Raw genomic sequence first — 24,365 nt, 5'->3', positions numbered from 1 at the left:
TGTATCTCATTAAGTATACTTACAGTAGTTTAACATGTGTGGTATATTACCAAGGTGTTTGTCTTATTAATTATACTTACACATAACTAAAACATGTGTGGTATGTTATTAATGTGTATCTCATTAAGTATACTTACAGTAGTTTAACATGTGTGGTATATTACCAAGGTGTTTGTCTTATTAATTATACTTACACATAACTAAAACATGTGTGGTATGTTATTAATGTGTATCTCATTAAGTATACTTACAGTAGTTTAACATGTGTGGTATATTACCAAGGTGTTTGTCTTATTAATTATACTTACACATAACTAAAACATGTGTGGTATGTTATTAATGTGTATCTCATTAAGTATACTTACAGTAGTTTAACATGTGTGGTATATTACCAAGGTGTTTGTCTTATTAATTATACTTACACATAACTAAAACATGTGTGGTATGTTATTAATGTGTATCTCATTAAGTATACTTACAGTAGTTTAACATGTGTGGTATATTACCAAGGTGTTTGTCTTATTAATTATACTTACACATAACTAAAACATGTGTGGTATGTTATTAATGTGTATCTCATTAAGTATACTTACAGTAGTTTAACATGTGTGGTATATTACCAAGGTGTTTGTCTTATTAATTATACTTACACATAACTAAAACATGTGTGGTATGTTATTAATGTGTATCTCATTAAGTATACTTACAGTAGTTTAACATGTGTGGTATATTACCAAGGTGTTTGTCTTATTAATTATACTTACACATAACTAAAACATGTGTGGTATGTTATTAATGTGTATCTCATTAAGTATACTTACAGTAGTTTAACATGTGTGGTATATTACCAAGGTGTTTGTCTTATTAATTATACTTACACATAACTAAAACATGTGTGGTATGTTATTAATGTGTATCTCATTAAGTATACTTACAGTAGTTTAACATGTGTGGTATATTACCAAGGTGTTTGTCTTATTAATTATACTTACACATAACTAAAACATGTGTGGTATGTTATTAATGTGTATCTCATTAAGTATACTTACAGTAGTTTAACATGTGTGGTATATTACCAAGGTGTTTGTCTTATTAATTATACTTACACATAACTAAAACATGTGTGGTATGTTATTAATGTGTATCTCATTAAGTATACTTACAGTAGTTTAACATGTGTGGTATATTACCAAGGTGTTTGTCTTATTAATTATACTTACACATAACTAAAACATGTGTGGTATGTTATTAATGTGTATCTCATTAAGTATACTTACAGTAGTTTAACATGTGTGGTATATTACCAAGGTGTTTGTCTTATTAATTATACTTACACATAACTAAAACATGTGTGGTATGTTATTAATGTGTATCTCATTAAGTATACTTACAGTAGTTTAACATGTGTGGTATATTACCAAGGTGTTTGTCTTATTAATTATACTTACACATAACTAAAACATGTGTGGTATGTTATTAATGTGTATCTCATTAAGTATACTTACAGTAGTTTAACATGTGTGGTATATTACCAAGGTGTTTGTCTTATTAATTATACTTACACATAACTAAAACATGTGTGGTATGTTATTAATGTGTATCTCATTAAGTATACTTACAGTAGTTTAACATGTGTGGTATATTACCAAGGTTTGTATTAATTATACTTACAATTATACTAAAACATGTGTGGTATGTTATTAATGTGTATCTCATTAAGTATACTTACAGTAGTGTGGTATGTTATCAAGGTGTTTATCTCATTAAGTATACTTACAGTAGTTTAACATGTGTGGTATATTACCAAGGTGTTTGTCTTATTAATTATACTTACACATAACTAAAACATGTGTGGTATGTTATTAATGTGTATCTCATTAAGTATACTTACAGTAGTTTAACATGTGTGGTATATTACCAAGGTGTTTGTCTTATTAATTATACTTACACATAACTAAAACATGTGTGGTATGTTATTAATGTGTATCTCATTAAGTATACTTACAGTAGTTTAACATGTGTGGTATATTACCAAGGTGTTTGTCTTATTAATTATACTTACACATAACTAAAACATGTGTGGTATGTTATTAATGTGTATCTCATTAAGTATACTTACAGTAGTTTAACATGTGTGGTATATTACCAAGGTGTTTGTCTTATTAATTATACTTACACATAACTAAAACATGTGTGGTATGTTATTAATGTGTATCTCATTAAGTATACTTACAGTAGTTTAACATGTGTGGTATATTACCAAGGTGTTTGTCTTATTAATTATACTTACACATAACTAAAACATGTGTGGTATGTTATTAATGTGTATCTCATTAAGTATACTTACAGTAGTTTAACATGTGTGGTATATTACCAAGGTGTTTGTCTTATTAATTATACTTACACATAACTAAAACATGTGTGGTATGTTATTAATGTGTATCTCATTAAGTATACTTACAGTAGTTTAACATGTGTGGTATATTACCAAGTGTGTTTGTCTAACCAAAACATTAATTATACTTACAGTATACTTAGTTTAACATGTGTGGTATATTACCAAGGTGTTTATCTCATTAAGTATACTTACAGTAGTTTAACATGTGTGGTATATTATCAAGGTGTTTATCTCATTAAGTATACTTACAGTAGTTTAACATGTGTGGTATGTTATCAAGGTGTTTATCTCATTAAGTATACTTACAGTAGTTTAACATGTGTGGTATATTACCAAGGTGTTTGTCTTATTAATTATACTTACACATAACTAAAACATGTGTGGTATGTTATTAATGTGTATCTCATTAAGTATACTTACAGTAGTTTAACATGTGTGGTATATTACCAAGGTGTTTGTCTTATTAATTATACTTACACATAACTAAAACATGTGTGGTATGTTATTAATGTGTATCTCATTAAGTATACTTACAGTAGTTTAACATGTGTGGTATATTACCAAGGTGTTTGTCTTATTAATTATACTTACACATAACTAAAACATGTGTGGTATGTTATTAATGTGTATCTCATTAAGTATACTTACAGTAGTTTAACATGTGTGGTATATTACCAAGGTGTTTGTCTTATTAATTATACTTACACATAACTAAAACATGTGTGGTATGTTATTAATGTGTATCTCATTAAGTATACTTACAGTAGTTTAACATGTGTGGTATATTACCAAGGTGTTTGTCTTATTAATTATACTTACACATAACTAAAACATGTGTGGTATGTTATTAATGTGTATCATTAAGTATACTTACAGTAGTTTAACATGTGTGGTATATTACCAAGGTGTTTGTCTTATTAATTATACTTACACAGTAGTTTAACATGTGTGGTATGTTATTAAGGTGTGTATCTCATTAAGTATACTTACAGTAGTTTAACATGTGTGGTATATTACCAAGGTGTTTATCTCATTAAGTATACTTACAGTAGTTTAACATGTGTGGTATATTATCAAGGTGTTTATCTCATTAAGTATACTTACAGTAGTTTAACATGTGTGGTATGTTATCAAGGTGTTTATCTCATTAAGTATACTTACAGTAGTTTAACATGTGTGGTATATTACCAAGGTGTTTGTCTTATTAATTATACTTACACATAACTAAAACATGTGTGGTATGTTATTAATGTGTATCTCATTAAGTATACTTACAGTAGTTTAACATGTGTGGTATATTACCAAGGTGTTTGTCTTATTAATTATACTTACACATAACTAAAACATGTGTGGTATGTTATTAATGTGTATCTCATTAAGTATACTTACAGTAGTTTAACATGTGTGGTATATTACCAAGGTGTTTGTCTTATTAATTATACTTACACATAACTAAAACATGTGTGGTATGTTATTAATGTGTATCTCATTAAGTATACTTACAGTAGTTTAACATGTGTGGTATATTACCAAGGTGTTTGTCTTATTAATTATACTTACACATAACTAAAACATGTGTGGTATGTTATTAATGTGTATCTCATTAAGTATACTTACAGTAGTTTAACATGTGTGGTATATTACCAAGGTGTTTGTCTTATTAATTATACTTACACATAACTAAAACATGTGTGGTATGTTATTAATGTGTATCTCATTAAGTATACTTACAGTAGTTTAACATGTGTGGTATATTACCAAGGTGTTTGTCTTATTAATTATACTTTACAGTAGTAAAACATGTGTGGTATGTTATTAATGTGTATCTCATTAAGTATACTTACAGTAGTTTAACATGTGTGGTATATTACCAAGGTGTTTATCTTATTAAGTATACTTACAGTAGTTTAACATGTGTGGTATGTTATTAAGGTGTTTATCTCATTAAGTATACTTACAGTAGTTTAACATGTGTGGTATATTACCAAGGTGTTTATCTCATTAAGTATACTTACAGTAGTTTAACATGTGTGGTATATTACCAAGGTGTTTATCTCATTATACTTACAGTAGTTTAACATGTGTGGTATGTTATTAAGGTGTTTATCTCATTAAGTATACTTACAGTAGTTTAACATGTGTGGTATATTACCAAGGTGTTTGTCTTATTAATTATACTTACACATAACTAAAACATGTGTGGTATGTTATTAATGTGTATCTCATTAAGTATACTTACAGTAGTTTAACATGTGTGGTATATTACCAAGGTGTTTGTCTTATTAATTATACTTACACATAACTAAAACATGTGTGGTATGTTATTAATGTGTATCTCATTAAGTATACTTACAGTAGTTTAACATGTGTGGTATATTGTGGTATATTATCAAGGTGTTTACATAACTAAAACTGTATCTCATTAAGTATACTTACAGTAGTTTAACATGTGTGGTATATTACCAAGGTGTTTGTCTTATTAATTATACTTACACATAACTAAAACATGTGTGGTATGTTATTAATGTGTATCTCATTAAGTATACTTACAGTAGTTTAACATGTGTGGTATATTACCAAGGTGTTTGTCTTATTAATTATACTTACACATAACTAAAACATGTGTGGTATGTTATTAATGTGTATCTCATTAAGTATACTACTTACAGTAGTTTAACATGTGTGGTATATTACCAAGGTGTTTGTCTTATTAATTATACTTACACATAACTAAAACATGTGTGGTATGTTATTAATGTGTATCTCATTAAGTATACTTACAGTAGTTTAACATGTGTGGTATATTACCAAGGTGTTTGTCTTATTAATTATACTTACACATAACTAAAACATGTGTGGTATGTTATTAATGTGTATCTCATTAAGTATACTTACAGTAGTTTAACATGTGTGGTATATTACCAAGGTGTTTGTCTTATTAATTATACTTACACATAACTAAAACATGTGTGGTATGTTATTAAGGTGTGTATCTCATTAAGTATACTTACAGTAGTTTAACATGTGTGGTATATTACCAAGGTGTTTGTCTTATTAATTATACTTACACATAACTAAAACATGTGTGGTATGTTATTAATGTGTATCTCATTAAGTATACTTACAGTAGTTTAACATGTGTGGTATATTACCAAGGTGTTTGTCTTATTAATTATACTTACACATAACTAAAACATGTGTGGTATGTTATTAATGTGTATCTCATTAAGTATACTTACAGTAGTTTAACATGTGTGGTATATTACCAAGGTGTTTGTCTTATTAATTATACTTACACATAACTAAAACATGTGTGGTATGTTATTAATGTGTATCTCATTAAGTATACTTACAGTAGTTTAACATGTGTGGTATATTACCAAGGTGTTTGTCTTATTAATTATACTTACACATAACTAAAACATGTGTGGTATGTTATTAAGGTGTGTATCTCATTAAGTATACTTACAGTAGTTTAACATGTGTGGTATATTACCAAGGTGTTTGTCTTATTAATTATACTTACACATAACTAAAACATGTGTGGTATGTTATTAATGTGTATCTCATTAAGTATACTTACAGTAGTTTAACATGTGTGGTATATTACCAAGGTGTTTGTCTTATTAATTATACTTACACATAACTAAAACATGTGTGGTATGTTATTAATGTGTATCTCATTAAGTATACTTACAGTAGTTTAACATGTGTGGTATATTACCAAGGTGTTTGTCTTATTAATTATACTTACACATAACTAAAACATGTGTGGTATGTTATTAATGTGTATCTCATTAAGTATACTTACAGTAGTTTAACATGTGTGGTATATTACCAAGGTGTTTGTCTTATTAATTATACTTACACATAACTAAAACATGTGTGGTATGTTATTAATGTGTATCTCATTAAGTATACTTACAGTAGTTTAACATGTGTGGTATATTACCAAGGTGTTTGTCTTATTAATTATACTTACACATAACTAAAACATGTGTGGTATGTTATTAATGTGTATCTCATTAAGTATACTTACAGTAGTTTAACATGTGTGGTATATTACCAAGGTGTTTGTCTTATTAATTATACTTACACATAGTTTAAAACATGTGTGGTATGTTATTAATGTTTATCTCATTAAGTATACTTACAGTAGTTTAACATGTGTGGTATATTACCAAGGTGTTTATCTCATTAAGTATACTTACAGTAGTTTAACATGTGTGGTATATTATCAAGGTGTTTATCTCATTAAGTATACTTACAGTAGTTTAACATGTGTGGTATGTTATCAAGGTGTTTATCTCATTAAGTATACTTACAGTAGTTTAACATGTGTGGTATATTACCAAGGTGTTTGTCTTATTAATTATACTTACACATAACTAAAACATGTGTGGTATGTTATTAATGTGTATCTCATTAAGTATACTTACAGTAGTTTAACATGTGTGGTATATTACCAAGGTGTTTGTCTTATTAATTATACTTACACATAACTAAAACATGTGTGGTATGTTATTAATGTGTATCTCATTAAGTATACTTACAGTAGTTTAACATGTGTGGTATATTACCAAGGTGTTTGTCTTATTAATTATACTTACACATAACTAAAACATGTGTGGTATGTTATTAATGTGTATCTCATTAAGTATACTTACAGTAGTTTAACATGTGTGGTATATTACCAAGGTGTTTGTCTTATTAATTATACTTACACATAACTAAAACATGTGTGGTATGTTATTAATGTGTATCTCATTAAGTATACTTACAGTAGTTTAACATGTGTGGTATATTACCAAGGTGTTTATCTCATTAATTATATACTTACAGTAGTTTAACATGTGTGGTATATTACCAAGGTGTTTATCTCATTAAGTATACTTACAGTAGTTTAACTTGTGTGGTATGTTATCAAGGTGTTTATCTCATTAAGTATATTTACAGTAGTTTAACGTGTGTGGTATATTACCAAGGTGTTTATCTCATTAAGTATACTTACAGTAGTTTAACTTGTGTGGTATGTTATCAAGGTGTTTATCTCATTAAGTATACTTACAGTAGTTTAACATGTGTGGTATATTACCAAGGTGTTTGTCTTATTAATTATACTTACACATAACTAAAACATGTGTGGTATGTTATTAATGTGTATCTCATTAAGTATACTTACAGTAGTTTAACATGTGTGGTATATTACCAAGGTGTTTGTCTTATTAATTATACTTTACACATAACTAAAACATGTGTGGTATGTTATTAATGTGTATCTCATTAAGTATACTTACAGTAGTTTAACATGTGTGGTATATTACCAAGGTGTTTGTCTTATTAATTATACTTACACATAACTAAAACATGTGTGGTATGTTATTAATGTGTATCTCATTAAGTATACTTACAGTAGTTTAACATGTGTGGTATATTACCAAGGTGTTTGTCTTATTAATTATACTTACACATAACTAAAACATGTGTGGTATGTTATTAATGTGTATCTCATTAAGTATACTTACAGTAGTTTAACATGTGTGGTATATTACCAAGGTGTTTGTCTTATTAATTATACTTACACATAACTAAAACATGTGTGGTATGTTATTAATGTGTATCTCATTAAGTATACTTACAGTAGTTTAACATGTGTGGTATATTACCAAGGTGTTTGTCTTATTAATTATACTTACACATAACTAAAACATGTGTGGTATGTTATTAATGTGTATCTCATTAAGTATACTTACAGTAGTTTAACATGTGTGGTATATTACCAAGGTGTTTGTCTTATTAATTATACTTACACATAACTAAAACATGTGTGGTATGTTATTAATGTGTATCTCATTAAGTATACTTACAGTAGTTTAACATGTGTGGTATATTACCAAGGTGTTTGTCTTATTAATTATACTTACACATAACTAAAACATGTGTGGTATGTTATTAATGTGTATCTCATTAAGTATACTTACAGTAGTTTAACATGTGTGGTATATTACCAAGGTGTTTGTCTTATTAATTATACTTACACATAACTAAAACATGTGTGGTATGTTATTAATGTGTATCTCATTAAGTATACTTACAGTTTAGTTTAACATGTGTGGTATATTACCAAGGTGTTTGTCTCATTAAGTATACTTACAGTAGTTTAACATGTGTGGTATATTATCAAGGTGTTTATCTCATTAAGTATACTTACAGTAGTTTAACATGTGTGGTATGTTATCAAGGTGTTTATCTCATTAAGTATACTTACAGTAGTTTAACATGTGTGGTATATTACCAAGGTGTTTGTCTTATTAATTATACTTACACATAACTAAAACATGTGTGGTATGTTATTAATGTGTATCTCATTAAGTATACTTACAGTAGTTTAACATGTGTGGTATATTACCAAGGTGTTTGTCTTATTAATTATACTTACACATAACTAAAACATGTGTGGTATGTTATTAATGTGTATCTCATTAAGTATACTTACAGTAGTTTAACATGTGTGGTATATTACCAAGGTGTTTGTCTTATTAATTATACTTACACATAACTAAAACATGTGTGGTATGTTATTAATGTGTATCTCATTAAGTATACTTACAGTAGTTTAACATGTGTGGTATATTACCAAGGTGTTTGTCTTATTAATTATACTTACAGTAGTTTAACATGTGTGGTATGTTACCAAGGTGTTTATCTCATTAAGTATACTTACAGTAGTTTAACATGTGTGGTATGTTATTAATGTGTTTAACATGTGTGGTATGTTATCAAGGTGTTTATCTCATTAAGTATACTTACAGTAGTTTAACATGTGTGGTATGTTATCAAGGTGTTTCATTAAGTATACTTACAGTAGTTTAACATGTGTGGTATATTACCAAGGTGTTTATCTCATTAAGTATACTTACAGTAGTTTAACATGTGTGGTATATTATCAAGGTGTTTATCTCATTAAGTATACTTACAGTAGTTTAACATGTGTGGTATGTTATCAAGGTGTTTATCTCATTAAGTATACTTACAGTAGTTTAACATGTGTAGTATATTACCAAGGTGTTTATCTCATTAAGTATACTTACAGTAGTTTAACTTGTGCGGTATGTTATCAAGGTGTTTATCTCATTAAGTATATTTACAGTAGTTTAACATGTGTGGTATATTACCAAGGTGTTTATCTCATTAAGCATACTTACAGTAGTTTAACATGTGTGGTATATTACCAAGGTGTTTATCTCATTAAGTATACTTACAGTAGTTTAACATGTGTGGTATATTACCAAGGTGTTTATCCTCATTAAGTATACTTACAGTAGTTTAACATGTGTGGTATATTACCAAGGTGTTTATCTCATTAAGTATACTTACAGTAGTTTAACATGTGTAGTATAGTACCAAGGTGTTTATCTCATTAAGTATACTTACAGTAGTTTAACATGTGTAGTATATTACCAAGGTGTTTATCTCATTAAGTATACTTACAGTAGTTTAACATGTGTGGTATATTACCAAAATGTTTGTCTTATTAATTATACTTACACATAACTAAAACATGTGTGGTATGTTATTAATGTGTATCTCATTAAGTATACTTACAGTAGTTTAACATGTGTGGTATATTACCAAGGTGTTTGTCTTATTAATTATACTTACACATAACTAAAACATGTGTGGTATGTTATTAATGTGTATCTCATTAAGTATACTTACAGTAGTTTAACATGTGTAGTATAGTACCAAGGTGTTTATCTCATTAAGTATTCTTACAGTAGTTTAACATGTGTGGTATATTACCAAGGTGTTTATCTCATTAAGCATACTTACAGTAGTTTAACATGTGTAGTATAGTACCAAGGTGTTTATCTCATTAAGTATATTTACAGTAGTTTAACATGTGTGGTATGTTATCAAAGTATTTATCTCATATTTATAGTTGCAGTAGCCAAACCACTTGAGGTGTGTTGTTAACACTCCTACGAAAAGTGGGGCCTAATAGGCCCGAGAGCAACTTGAAAGCTTATTAATATTAGGCTAATAATTTTGTATTTAAATGAAATTGCCATTTAAATCCATTAATGAATGGATTAACGAGATTCCCACTGTCCCTATCTACTATCTAGCGAAACCACAGCCAGGGGAACGGGCTTGAAGAAATCAGGAGTAGAAACGTCTTTTCGTAGGTGTGTTAACGTGTTTATTCCAGTCTACAATCATTACACAATGTGTGAGGTCTTGTCCTTTTTTCAGTTTTTTTTTCTCACTATTTTTTGTGACACATTTTACTGTGTCACGTTTTCTAGACTGGAATTTCCCCATTTGCGTGAATGATATCAACCGATGATGCAGGGAAATCGCCAAAGGAAAAAAGGACCTTCACGGAGCCGATGAAGGTCGTTTGGTTGAAACTGTTATGTCTCTTTCACTGGACTAGGTTAGAGTGATTTTAACATTTTCTGTGAATTCTTTTATATTCTCACACCCATTACTGTAAATAATCGTCATTATGTGATGTGGTAACTGCCCGATGTAACCACTAACCTCTTTATCTGTGTTTGGACGAACCTAGGTTTGAGCTGTTTTGAGTTCTTTACAAAATAGGAACAAAACAATCCTTATTTAAGCTTTGCGAATTAAGAAATTCCCACTATAATTTAAGTGTTGCGAAAGAAATCTGACCTTATAGTTCGAAACCGAGCACGTGGGTTGCGTCATCGCTACAAAGTAATCGTTTTGCTCTGTTATAGTGCTCGAAATAAGAAAAAGGTAAAATATGTGTCGACCATTCTTTAACAACGTTTTATTAATTGTACTTACCCATCTGCGCAGTGGGCAGCGGTCAACACGTATTGTTTGTTAATCAGCACTCCCCCACAAAACTGACCTGAGAAGTCCACTGTTCCTCGTAGGAGAGCAGCCTTAACACAAATAAACAAAATAGTTGAACAACAAAATACATTGTTTCTAACAATACTTAACTGATATGAAATGAGATTAAACACAAATCAACGAAACGACTACTCTTAACTTCTACTTATTGTATAATGACAATTAATTGGTAACATATTACTATGATATCATACAGATCTTAAGAGCTTGCTGGTTTTCTTTTATAGATTTTTATAATTAAAGATGTTCTTACTATTAACGTGATTATGAAGTAATTGAAACAGATAATTAAATGTGCGACTCGAAAATTAAATACTTAATTAGTTTTAGAACAACCTACCGTCTCTCCCGCGGGAATCGAGCCCCATAAAAGTCCGTAAAATTACCGCTGTTCCACCTGGGCCCCAGAAGTTTACAAAGCAATAAAAAGAAGCAGTTCACTAAGTAATTTATTACATCAAGTGTGAAGCCACTTATCGTATACTCATTACATTAAAATGACTAAATTAAGACAGATAAATATGTACAATCAGCCTTTATTAAGTCAATAAACTTCACGATTTTTTCATTTATTATTTTGATAACTTGGTTAGTTTGGAAAAAAAATATTTTAAATCAAATTACCAAGTAATATTGTCGTTTCCGATTTTCTTGAGTTGGAGGTGGATTGTTTGAATAACTGTCTTTCTTCTAATCCATCACTTCAAACATTAGGGACAGTTAGTGCAAATAGCCTTCAAATAGCTCTGAGAGAAATTCAACAAACAGACAAACAAATGTTTTGAGAAATGTGTTTAAAACGTTCACGAACCTTTCAATAGTTCTGTGGTTAAGTTCTTTATTCAACTGAACAGAATAAACACTGTGGTTAAAATTGAAATTTTAAATTTCTGTAAGATAATCCAATGATTCGTTTGTTTTCTAAATTTCGCGCAAAGCTACACGAGGGCTATCTGTGCTAGCCGTCCCTAATTAAGCAGTGTAATACTAGAGGGAAGGGAGCTAGTCATCACCACCCACCGCCAACTCTTAGGCTACTCTTTTACCAAAGAATAGTGGGACTGATAGTCACATATAATGCCCCCACGATTGAAAGGGCGAGTATGTTTGGTGTGATGGGGATTCGAACCCGCGCCCTAACCACCTGGCCAGCAAGGGCCTTAACCCAATGAAGAAAATAAAGATGATAAAATTAAAAACAAACAAACATGGAACGTAACCAAGTTTAATATATTCAGTATCTCATCAGAGAACTTCAATAACTCACCATCCATCTCCAATCATTTGGATCGGCTCGTATACCACCAACTATTCTCTTTTTAAAAGTTAGACCACATTCTGAAAGAGAATACCCAAAATATCAATACAGTCATATTATTTTTCCATTTGTTCAATAATTTGTTTTACTTGAAAGGGATATTTCTTACATTAGCTAAACCTACAAAGGATTGTTTGTTTGTTTGTTTTGAATTGCGCGCAAAGCTACTCGAGGGCTATCTGCGCTAGCCGTTCCTAATTTTGCAGTGTAAGACTAGAGGAAAGGCAGCTAGTCATCACCACCCACCGCAAACTCTTGGGCTACTCTTTTACCAACAAATAGTGGGAATGACCGTCACATTATAACATCCCCATAGCTGAAAGGGCGAGCATGTTTGGTGTTACGGGGATTCGAGCCCGCGACCATTAGATTACGAGTCGAGTGCCTTATCTACTATGTTAATTAGAACATTGTTTGTTTAGAATTAAGCACAAAGCTACACAATGGGCTATCTGTGCTATACCCACACGAATATTAAAACCCTGTTTTTAGCGACGTGAGTCTGAAGACATACCGTTGTGCCACTGGGGGACAGTTATCACACTGATGGGTAATTTATTCAAATGTAATGTGTTTATTATGGCATTAATGCATAATTTATTGATATCTAGTGTGCTAATTATAACATTAATAGGTAATTTATTGAAATCTAGTGTGTTAATTAAAACATTAATGGGTAATTTATTTATATCGAACAACAAAAGCTTGTTTGTTTGTTTTTTGAATTTCGCACAAAGCTACTCGAAGGCTATCTGTGCTAGTCGTTCCTAATTAGGCAGTGTAAGACTAGAGGAAAGGCAGCTAATCATCACCACCCACCGCCAACTCTTGGGCTACTCTTTTACCAACAAATAGTGGGAATGACCGTGACATTATAACACCCCCAGAGCTGAAAGGGCGAGCATGTTTGGTGTGACGGGGATTCGAACCCCTGACCCTCAGATTACGAGTCGAACGCCTTAACCCACCTGGTCACGCCGGGCTGCATTTCTGTAAGAACATGTAAACTATTTAACTTCTACTTTGGAGAAAGGTTTGTGCAACTAACGACCACAGCTGGAAAATAGAAGTTCGACTAATATTACGTACGTTTAAAAACAAACCAAGAAGGAATTCTCAATAGCCACGGTACATGAAATTCTTTTAGAGAGAATTTGAGTAAACTAATCTACGAGACCTTGAGCGTGGTCAAATACGTCCATCAAAAGAGTTTGACCTGCTGAGCCCTAGATTGTAATTAAATCTCAAATCTATCAAAGTTCAACGGAAATACGAGTTTAAAATTTGAACTTGAAAACAAACTTTGAGTCATTTAATGTGCTGCTACGCCAGGGCTAAAATGTATTAGTTAGCAATCCTACTGTCCCCGCAACATGTTACAGATTTTTAAATGTCAGTGAATTTAGAAACCACTGATAGGAGAAAATCGTATATTGGTGTATTTGATAAACGGATTAACGTTAATAACTTTACCTGATTTGATCATGACGTAGGTGATAACTGTAATATTGGAAATATATATATATATTAATTCATCACAATGTCTTTGGTAGTCCAGAGTAACTTTGGAATAATCACTAGATTATCTCACTTCATTGTTATTTGTATTCGAGTGTAAGACAAAACACTAGATAATCCACTGCAACTGAACATTATCATTGTTGTGTACGCTAGCATCTGAAAATTAAAAAAACACACACAGAAGAAACATTCCAGATAAATAAATAGTGTTCATATTTTTTAATACGTCCCTCAGAAACCAAGGAGTGTCTCTACACTATAGTTTGTTAAATATTAAGAGTAAGTTCAATCCGAAAATCCCCAAAGAGGGTGATTTTGGACATATCTATGTTATTCTACTTCCAGGCACATTTTCTTTGTTAACTGATAAATGCTAAAATGAAATACAGCATCCTCAAGTCTCCATACTAGCTAGTACTAAGGTCTACTCACTGGTAGTAAATTCAGTATATATGTCAGTAAAGTCACATTCTCAGCATTGTTAACTAAGCAACTGTCAATGTTTTATGCTTCTCCTATCACCGTTTTATGTTTAGCTTTCAACTGAGATACGAACAACCTGCGATTCAGCAAGGAAGATCGAAGCATCACGGTAGTCAGGAGTAGGATGACCAGACAGGAACATTTTGAAAGCATCTATTGGCATAATATTGTACTCATCTTGCTGCACAGCACTTACCAAGGTGATTTTAAATGGTTCCTGAATACCTATGCTATATTTTTTATGGTTGGCCATTAAGCTCGTGATGCGCTAAGCGATTTCAGTCACCTTATCACTTAAAACCACTTTTTGCAACCCATGCGCCAATAAACATTTCCAAAAATGTTATTTCAAGTTAAAAAAAACGGATTGGGTAGTTGCTGTTTTTCAACAAAAATGTCCCCCACTAGTTTATGAGGGGCCTATCAAAATCATATACATATATGATATTTTTATTTATTATGTTTGCAATGAAGTAAACAAAACAAGCAAATTATTGAGCAAAGATATATGAACCTTTGTCGAAAGGACTTTCACTTGATGTTTCTGAGGTTGGTGAGGACGTCGTTGAAGAGGTGGTAGGTGGTGGTGAAGTCGATGAGGGTTTCGTTGAAGAGGTGGTAGGTGGTGGTGAAGTCGATGAGTGTTTCGTTGAAGAGGTGGTAGGTGTAGGTGACGTTGATGAGGGTTTCGTTGAAGAGGTGGTAGGTGGTGGTGAAGTCGATGAGTGTTTCGTTGAAAAGGTGGTAGGTGGAGGTGACGTTGATGAATGAGTCGTTAAAGGAATGGAAGGTGGGACTGAGGTTGATGATGAAGTCATTGAAAGGGTGGTAGGTGGTACTGAGGTTGATGACGAAGTCATTGAAAGGGTGGTAGGTGGTACTGAGGTTGATGACGAAGTCATTGAAAGGGTGGTAGGCAGTAATGAGGTTGCAGGTTGGATTGTATTGGTTGGATCTTCAAAGTGGGAGTCGGGACAACAAACCCCAACATAATGACCTTTAATAATACATACATGGTTGTAAAACGTTTGATAATTTCTAAACATTTCTCGTCGTAAACAATGTTGAATATATCGGCAGTGACCTTTTTTATTTTCAGGTGTCCTACAAAACTGAAATCTGTCGTTGGAAGAAGCTGATGGGTTAAATATTGTTGAACAGGTCACGGGTATGGGGAGTTTATGACCACGTGACATGATGTGCTGAACCCAGTTGAGAGCTTCATCTAAGGTTATGCTGTCAACATTATAACTATCACAAGTATGTCTGTGAGAACTCCATCCACTATTTGGTGATGAGAACCAGCTTGATGGATAGTTTTGATGTTCCCCTGGAATACCGTCGTACCACGAACTGCTCGGCCTCTTTCTTCTTGGATAGAATGTGTATCCGTTTCCATCAACTTCTAGTACGAAACTGTCACCATATGGATAATGGTAGTTCCCTGGACCACGCCTACGACCTGGAATGTATTATGGATATAATGAAAATATGTGCTCATTGGGTTTTTTATTATTATTTTGTGAGAAGCATTAAAACTAGACATTCACGACAAAGAACACGTAATATTTATGTCGATTTATCTACATAATTGGAAATTCTGGTTCAAGTTTTTAACATATTACACATTATCTAGAATAATATATGTGTGTATAACAAGTGCATATCCAATTTTGTTTGAGCCGTGTGAACTTCAAAATGAAACTCCTACATGAGAAATAAAACATTTTGAATAAGTATCATAAAAATACAGGAGATAAAGTGTAGTCTCTGATGAATGAACAGTTTTGTGTCAGTCAGGACTTAATTTGAGAAGATATATATATCTGTATTTCACATTTTATAACTGATTTCCTGAAAGCATTCTTAGTTAATACTGTACGAACTTAGATAAAACTGTGGAAGTGAAACGAAAAACATAAGTTAAATTCCTACACCTGTGAACAGTTTTGGGTACTTAAAATCACTTATATTAATCTACTACTCAGAAATGAGGAGCTTGTTTGTTTGTTTCGCAAAAAGCTGCTCGAGGGCTATCTGTGCTAGCCGTCCCTAATTTAGCAGTGTAAGACTAGAGGGAAGGCAGCTGGTCATCACCACCCATCGCCAACTCTTGGACTCCTCTTGTACCAACGAATAGTGGGATTGACCGTCACATTATAACACCCACACGGCTTAAAGGGCGAGCATGTTTGGTGCGACCGGGATGAAAGGGCGACCGGGGTTCGAACCCGCGACCCTCAGATTACTAGTCGCACGCTTTAACACGCTTGATAAATGAGGAGTTAAGACAAATTTAATAAGTAGCTTCTCATATGTAGTACACAGGCATAACATATATTTTCTACCTTCTTTTGTTAATATAAATTAACAAATAATTCATTTGGTCAGATTTTATGCAATTTTCGCATAAACACTGGTGCATTCTAAGATTCAACGCTCACTTTAAGCTTCGACGTGCCCATTTCTGATGTGAACTTTGTTTTATATAACAACGTTTCGAACAACTACACTTCATCGGGCTTAATATGAACATGAAACTGAGCCTTCAGACCATTTGAACGAAATATAAAATAGATTATTTTCTTTTTCAAAGTGATTTTATTTCACTGCATTTACTTTTTTGACGTTGTGTGAATTCCAAGTCTTTTACCTAAAGTCTATCATAGAAGTACCAAAAACTTAACAAATAATTCAGATTTGCAGGTAGGGTTGAGCCGTTTGTGACACCGTGTTAATTCTAATGATAATTTAGTTGAATTTTGAAATGCACTCATATTGTATAAAAAGGATAAAAATTCATCAGTATCCTTCACTGGCCGAGTAGATGATATCTATAGGTTATAGTCTCAACTATGTTGTAAGATAACGACGAGTCACGTGTAAACGCTGGTCGTTTGTACCACTTATACTATGGCTAGTGAATACGTCAAAGAAAATAATTTTCTAGAAACAAAAATCTGTTGGTTCGTTCACCAGTCCTGCAGAAAGCGACTGTCTAGTTGTAGGCAAGCAAGGGCACTGTACGTTTTCTTTGAACCCAATAAAGAATTGGTTTCATTTAACATTACGTGTCCAGTCTGTTTAATTTTCTCAGTCATTTAGTTAAACTCAAATAACTCACAAGTTTCCTAATCGAGTCTCCTGTTATAAAGCACACCTGTTTAATGGTCTCACAAAATAGCTTTTATCTGAGAATACCATAGATGCGAGCTACTCTATGTTATTTGAAGTCCAAAAATATACAAATAATAAATACAGATGAAACTTGTTATCACCAAAGTATTTTCGATTTAAACTCAACTGAGCTGTCCAGTGTAGTGTTAAGTCTACATTATGGGCAATACTTAAGTAGGAATTGTGAAATAAAATAGCGAACTGTATATTTAAAACTATTTAGTTTAATTAATTATAGTTAAATTATGGTTACCTTTTCTCACGTGATGCATTCTTTCATTGTGACTGGTTACTGATGAAGTCGCCAAAATCAGCAGAACAAATGCTTGATATAGTAACATTGATCCTTTAACACTCTGAAACATACAACAAAAACTGTAATAAATGGAAGTATTTAACAGTTTAGGGCTAATTCGCTCTAGTTAGGTTTAACTTCGTAGTTAAACTTCGACAAAATATTAGGTGCAGCTGGAGTACTTGTCCCAAAGACGAAAGTTATGCACATTAATGATTAATAAAAGGTTATTTTACGACATGAAAAATTGTTTTTTCTTATATATAATTGTAAAGAAAAAGAAACGTCCATAAAAACTGCAAAACAAAATGTTAGATCGCAAAGTTACATGTTATTCCATATTGACCCGACAAACCTTCATGCTGAACTTGGTTATATCACCAGGGGACAAGTAGTGGTAAAATGTAAAATACCCATAAAAATTTTTAAAAACCCACAAATCTGAAAACTAGTATGTATCTCTGCGTAAACTAATGAACTTTAGTACCAATTTTGGGGAAGATGCATCACATCGTGCGAAGTAGTTACATAAACATACAACAAACAGTACTATTATACTTATAAAGATGGTTTTTACATTCATAACAGTTAGGCAAGACTTTTATGAAGACGAGCGAGAGACACATTTAGAAAATAATATCGTGTCTTTGTTCCTACAAGTGAGTTATTGTACAAAAATATTGGTACTTCATTACTTGGGCCTGGTTGTGATCAAGTGCTTAGAGTGTTGGACTGAAGATCTGAGGGCTCATGGTTAGGGTCCCGTTACCTAAGATTTGGTTTGGTTTTTAAATTTCGCGCAAAGCAACACGAGAGCTATCTGCATTAGTCGTCCCTAATTTAGCAGTGTATGACTGGAGAGAAAGCAGCTAGTCATTACCACACCTTCCGACTCTTGAGCTACTCTTTTATTAACGAATAGTTGGATTGACCGTCACATTGTAACGCTTCTACGGTTGAAAGAGCGAGCATGTTTGGTGTGACGGGATTCGAACCAGAGACCCTCGGATTACGAGTCGAGTGTCTTAATCACCAAGCAATGCCAGGTCACTCCATTGCCTAAGAAAAAAAAAAGGAAATTTCGCACTCTGCACTTTAGGATTGTTAATGAGTTATAAGTATAACGGTCAGTTCCACTATCCGGTTAGACCAGCCAACGTGTTGACAGTGAATGATGATTGCTAGCTGTGTTCAATTTAGTCTATCCGTTTAAAATTAGAAATAGTTAAAGGTGATCACTTTTGTGTAGCTTTGTGCGAATATTCAAACTAAGCGAAATTTCATTAATCAGACAAAGGCAAACAGTTTTTCACGACAAAAGTCTAGCATGCAGTTAATTTCTATATTTAAAAAAATCCACTAAAATTACAGATAACTATTTCAAAAACACAATAACAATAACTTTTTCAGCAGGAATGTCTAGTTTTTACATGTAATCTAAACCTTTCCTGATGATGACTCGACACCAAGAATTGGTCTGCTATAAAAATCGCTGTTATTATTGTATTTTAGAACTAATCGTTCACCTCAACCAATCGGTCATGCCGGGGTTTATAACAACAGCAAACAATTTTATCACAACGCTTGTAGAAAGTCGTGTAACTCAGCATTTCATCTATTTATTACGACAAAACCTATATAATGACAAAATATATCATTACAGTATTATAAATAGTGTACTTAGTTGGATGTCTTCATACTAATAGTCACTGCAAAACGACATGACATGTTGTCAATGAGGTTATTGATGTAATACACCGTGATTTCCTCTCAACTTATAATGAAAAGTTCCTGCAACTCAGCTACAGTAGTTGGTTTGGGGTTAGTAATTTTCCGGCTCAGTTCTCCCCAACAGCTTTCAATGGGATTATAATATGGGGACTCTAATGACCATGGCAATCTTGTAACGTTCTCCTGATGAAGATAATCATGTACAACATGAGTACCCTGGGCAGTGGCATTGTCATCTTGGAACGCAAAGTTATTACCAAAACCTTGCCCTAGCATATGACAGAAATATCCTTTCCATGTAATCCCAGCAAGAGGATCATTTAACGTTTCCCTGAAAAATATGAAAAGAGTTTTTCTACCATGAATAATAAATAGCTGTCTAAACATTTACTGCACCACCTCCTATAGGAAAGACAGTCTTCTTTCATCTCTTTTCCAGGCAAACGAAGAACACGACATCAGCTTTTTAACAAGCCAGAAAAAGATGACATGTCGACAGTGTCCTAACTGCAAATTAACATGCTGTCTTGTCCAAGTAACACAGTTGTAACGATTAATTATAGTTAATACCGGTCTGCAGACAGCCCTTTTTAAGAAATAGCATTGTCTGGTCAGACCCCTCTTCACTATTGTTCTGAATACCTTGGAATGAATGTGTCCGTACCATCCCTGTGTTAAGGTGTTGTAAGACTTCTTAGACCTTGACGTATTGACCTGATCAAAACAAAGTCATTCCAGAGAGCTGTTTTACGGTGCCTACCAGTAGACTTTCCTGGAATCCGATGACGTTCCAGGATTCTGGATACACTACACTGAAGGTATCCTAACGTTGTTGCAATGTCAGTTTACTTTATACTATTTCTGTTCAGTCGGACAAATTGACGACCTATATCTTGTGACACATAAAGAGACATGACTCTATCCCAAGTACAGAGAAATTGTCTGACGTTGAACTGTTTCGAGAAAAGGTTATACTAAAAACATACTTTTTTATAAAAAAAAGATGTGTGTGCGTTTTGACAAGCAAATGTTCAAAATAATTTATACAGGGGCCCGGAATGGCCAGGTGCTTAGGACACTTGACTCGTAATCTGAGGGTTGCGAGTCGAATCCTCGTCTCACCAAACATACTCGCCTTTTCAGCCATGATGGCGTTATAATGCACGCTCAATCCCACTATTAATGGCTCGTAAATGTTTGTCCAATCATACGTTACATTTCCAGTTACACCTCAAGTATTTACTCAGTAACTGTTCCATGCATGTTAACCATAACGCCAATATAAAGCAGTGTAAAAAATTTTGGCCAGGACTGTATATTGTAACAAGAAAATCAACAGCAAAAACGATTCCATAACTAAGACAGAAAAAAAAAAAAAAACTGGCACTGCAGGCTCCTCTATCGCCAAAGGCCTGATGGAACTCACGTGACGTGAAAACCGGTCAGTGCTGGAGATTATACCTTGTTTCCATATCTTTTCTTTATTCACTGTCTGCAACTTTGATTACATGAGCCACAAATGGTTATAATCAACTCTCAAGCAGAATTTAAAATATTTGAAGATTTATGTATTTATAACTTAACTGTTCTTTCTTATGGTCTTTTGAAAGTCTACCAAATCGAGTTATATTGAATATTGACACACTCAAAGAACAATGGATATAAGCGGAACTTGTGGAGACGATGGAAATTAAAATTCACACAATACTTTGTTTCTTATCCATAAAGCATCGAAACCTATACACATAAAACACACACAGTTTTTTCTGATCTCTGTATTGTAGAAAATGTTTAATTAATAAAAATACTAAAGAAACAAATTAATTGTACCTTACATTTGACTACTGTAACCCTATAGAGAATATGTACTGTAAAAATATGTAGTCGTAATTTATCATGTCGAAACAATACCATAAAATAATAATTGTTTTATTTGTTTTGTTCTTTTAATTTCGCGCAAAGCTACACGAGGGCTATCTGCGCTAGCCGTCCCTAATTTAGCAGTGTCAGACTAAAGAGAGAAGGCAGCTAGTCATCACAACTCACAGCCAACTCTTGGGCTCTTCTTTTGCCAACGAATAGCGGGATTGATCGTAACATTATAACGCCCCTACGGCTGAAAGGGCGAGCATGTTTGGCGCGACGGGAATTCGAACCCGCGACTCTTAGACTACGAGTCCAGCGTCTTAACCACTGGGCCATGCCAAGCCTAAAATAACGATAAAAAAATCACAACACCGGTGGATCGAGAAAATATCTCGCATAAATATCTACAAATTAAATTATTCGCGTTTTGCAGGCTCATCTGTTTACCCTTCATTAGTATAATACTCTCTCTATATATATATCTTTTACAATTTAATGTATACAATGATGGCACGTGCTTTTTTTAAACCGGAGCATCTTCATAGTAACCACTTTTGGTCCTAGATGATGATTATATATTTGATAACGAACCTAGAGCACTAGCTATGCGGATTTGTCGACAAGTAACGCTTTCCCAAATGTTAAAAATAAAGTTATCTTACATTGCGAAGCGATGTTTGTTTACTTATATTTAAATAAATAAATACAATTTAAAAGATCTTACCTGGCGAGATTTGTAAGAGTCATAAGCCTAGTTATTGCCTACTTAAACAAATTAATGAAGCGTTGGTTACAATTCTTCTTCAAACTGTACCGAGTAAACCTTGTAGTCTGCGACAAAAACCTGGTCTCGTTAACTATAGTCTGAGTGTGAGGTTGTCGTACAGGAAACAAGGGAAAACCCGCAGAGGCAGATACCGTCGCAGACATGAAAAAAAAGATATATATATATTTCATACAATTAGAAGAAAATGAAAATTATTTTGTTCGTCAAACATTCCGAAAATGATAAAAGACTGACTCATGGTGGTTCTTGACACTTAAACAGTGTCACGTTTACGATACGAGTACTTTAAACCAGTCTTTTAATTGTAAGCTTTTGTCAAAAGGGTGTCTTAAATATCCAACATTTTTAAGACGTACTTTATCGAACACCAGATACATTGTTCGTTTTACGACTTAAAAATAAGTATCTCATATGCATGAAAAGAAAAAAACCCAGAAATGAGCTCGTATATTAATATGAAACGTTTTTCGATTGAGAACTAAAGCAGTCACATAATTTTAGAGAATGGAATATAGTCAAAATCATTCTAACGTTAACTCTGGGGCTATTCTTTAGTAACAACTAATGGGATTGGCCGTTACTTTAAAACTCTTACACAGATCAAATTGCGAGCATGTTTGGTTTGACAGGGATTCGGTTCTCATATCCGTGGATTGCGAGTTAAGCGCCCTAATCATAAGGTCGTATCATACGCCCCAGATGAAGAAGTAGAACCTCAAGTGTAAAACGTCAAGGCATTTCGAGAAAAATAGAGAAACTTAAAAATGCAAGCCCCCTCCTGGTAAATACGTGAGACGTTTCTTGTTAGGTCAATTTAATACACACACACAAGAAAAAATCACAGTATTCCCTCGCTATTCGCGGGGGTTACGTTCTTTACCCCCCACCCCGCGAATAGCGAAAAACCGCGAATATTCGATGCAGTTTTAAAACTTCTACGTATGAGATTATATACGGTACTGAATGCTTCCCAGACACTTTCTAAAGACACTCTTACTCATTAATATAGTAATAATGTAGTAATATTGCATGCAGTCATGTATTTCACTAATGTAGTAATGATAATGTAAACACATTTTAATTTTGTACTGCAACAATATTTTAATCAAAAAGAAACGTAAGTACAGGAGGACAGTAACACTACATAGTATAGTTACCCATACTGTATTACTGTACCGTAAAGTCATTTTCTATACGGATAACACATGTATTAGAATTGACAGAAAGTGGAACAAATTTAAAGGCAAACTTAGACAGATAAATACAGTACGCACAGTTATGTAATAATAATACAGTACAGTACAATTCGGTAATAATTGTTCGATAAAGACGACAATCGATAAAACTGCTTGAGAGACTAAATACAGACATACCCTCGAAAAGCGCTTTTAGTCTCTATGACCTACAAAAACCCGGTTTACCGAGCATTCGTTTTTATGACGTTATGACGCTAGTCCGGTATACCGGCATACGATGCGATAGGGTTAAGAGCCTAACCCGCGAATATGCGGGGCCGCGAATGGGGAACCGCGAATAGGTGAGGGTATACTGTATACCCTAGCGCAGAGCCTTCAGTTCATTTGGAGAGTTAGGCATGCGAGATTAGCCTTCTTTCCTTCTCCCCAAATATATTTTTTTGCGAGAAAACGACCCTGGTTTTAGTTTCTGTGCTGAATACGTAATACGTCCGATAGCAGTGTTTAAGTCTTCTGAGAACGATCAAAGAGCTTCACATCAAGTATCAACTAAACAAATTCTGATAAAGCATCTAGAAATATAGGTATCAAATAATGGGCCTGATATATAAAAATAAAGGTATCAAATAATGGGCCTCACATATAAAATACAGGGTCTCAAGTAATGGGCTTGGCATAAAAAAATTCTGGTTTCAAAT

The 24,365-nt window shown here is 32.8% G+C and overlaps 1 protein-coding gene across 1 annotated transcript in view; it reads right to left on the bottom strand.

Annotated features, from left to right (window-relative positions):
* Nucleotides 1–22,561, bottom strand: part of LOC143227310 (uncharacterized) — a 56,188-nt gene extending 33,627 nt beyond the window's left edge. The window contains exons 1-5 of the mRNA XM_076458767.1: nt 22,409–22,561; nt 18,046–18,148; nt 15,130–16,077; nt 12,561–12,631; nt 11,222–11,322 (exon numbers count right to left, since the gene is read on the bottom strand). Coding sequence (XP_076314882.1) covers nt 11,222–11,322; nt 12,561–12,631; nt 15,130–16,077; nt 18,046–18,133 — 1,208 coding nt within the window. The 5' untranslated portion in view covers nt 18,134–18,148; nt 22,409–22,561. The remainder of the gene's footprint in view (nt 1–11,221; nt 11,323–12,560; nt 12,632–15,129; nt 16,078–18,045; nt 18,149–22,408) is intronic.
* Nucleotides 22,562–24,365: the final 1,804 nt, after the last annotated feature.

The sequence above is a fragment of the Tachypleus tridentatus genome, chromosome 9, assembly GCF_004210375.1.
Source record: "Tachypleus tridentatus isolate NWPU-2018 chromosome 9, ASM421037v1, whole genome shotgun sequence".
NCBI classification, from domain to species: Eukaryota; Metazoa; Arthropoda; class Merostomata; order Xiphosura; family Limulidae; genus Tachypleus; species Tachypleus tridentatus.
Note: the sequence above shows the minus strand (reverse complement) of the source record. Positions and strands in the feature narration are given on the sequence as shown.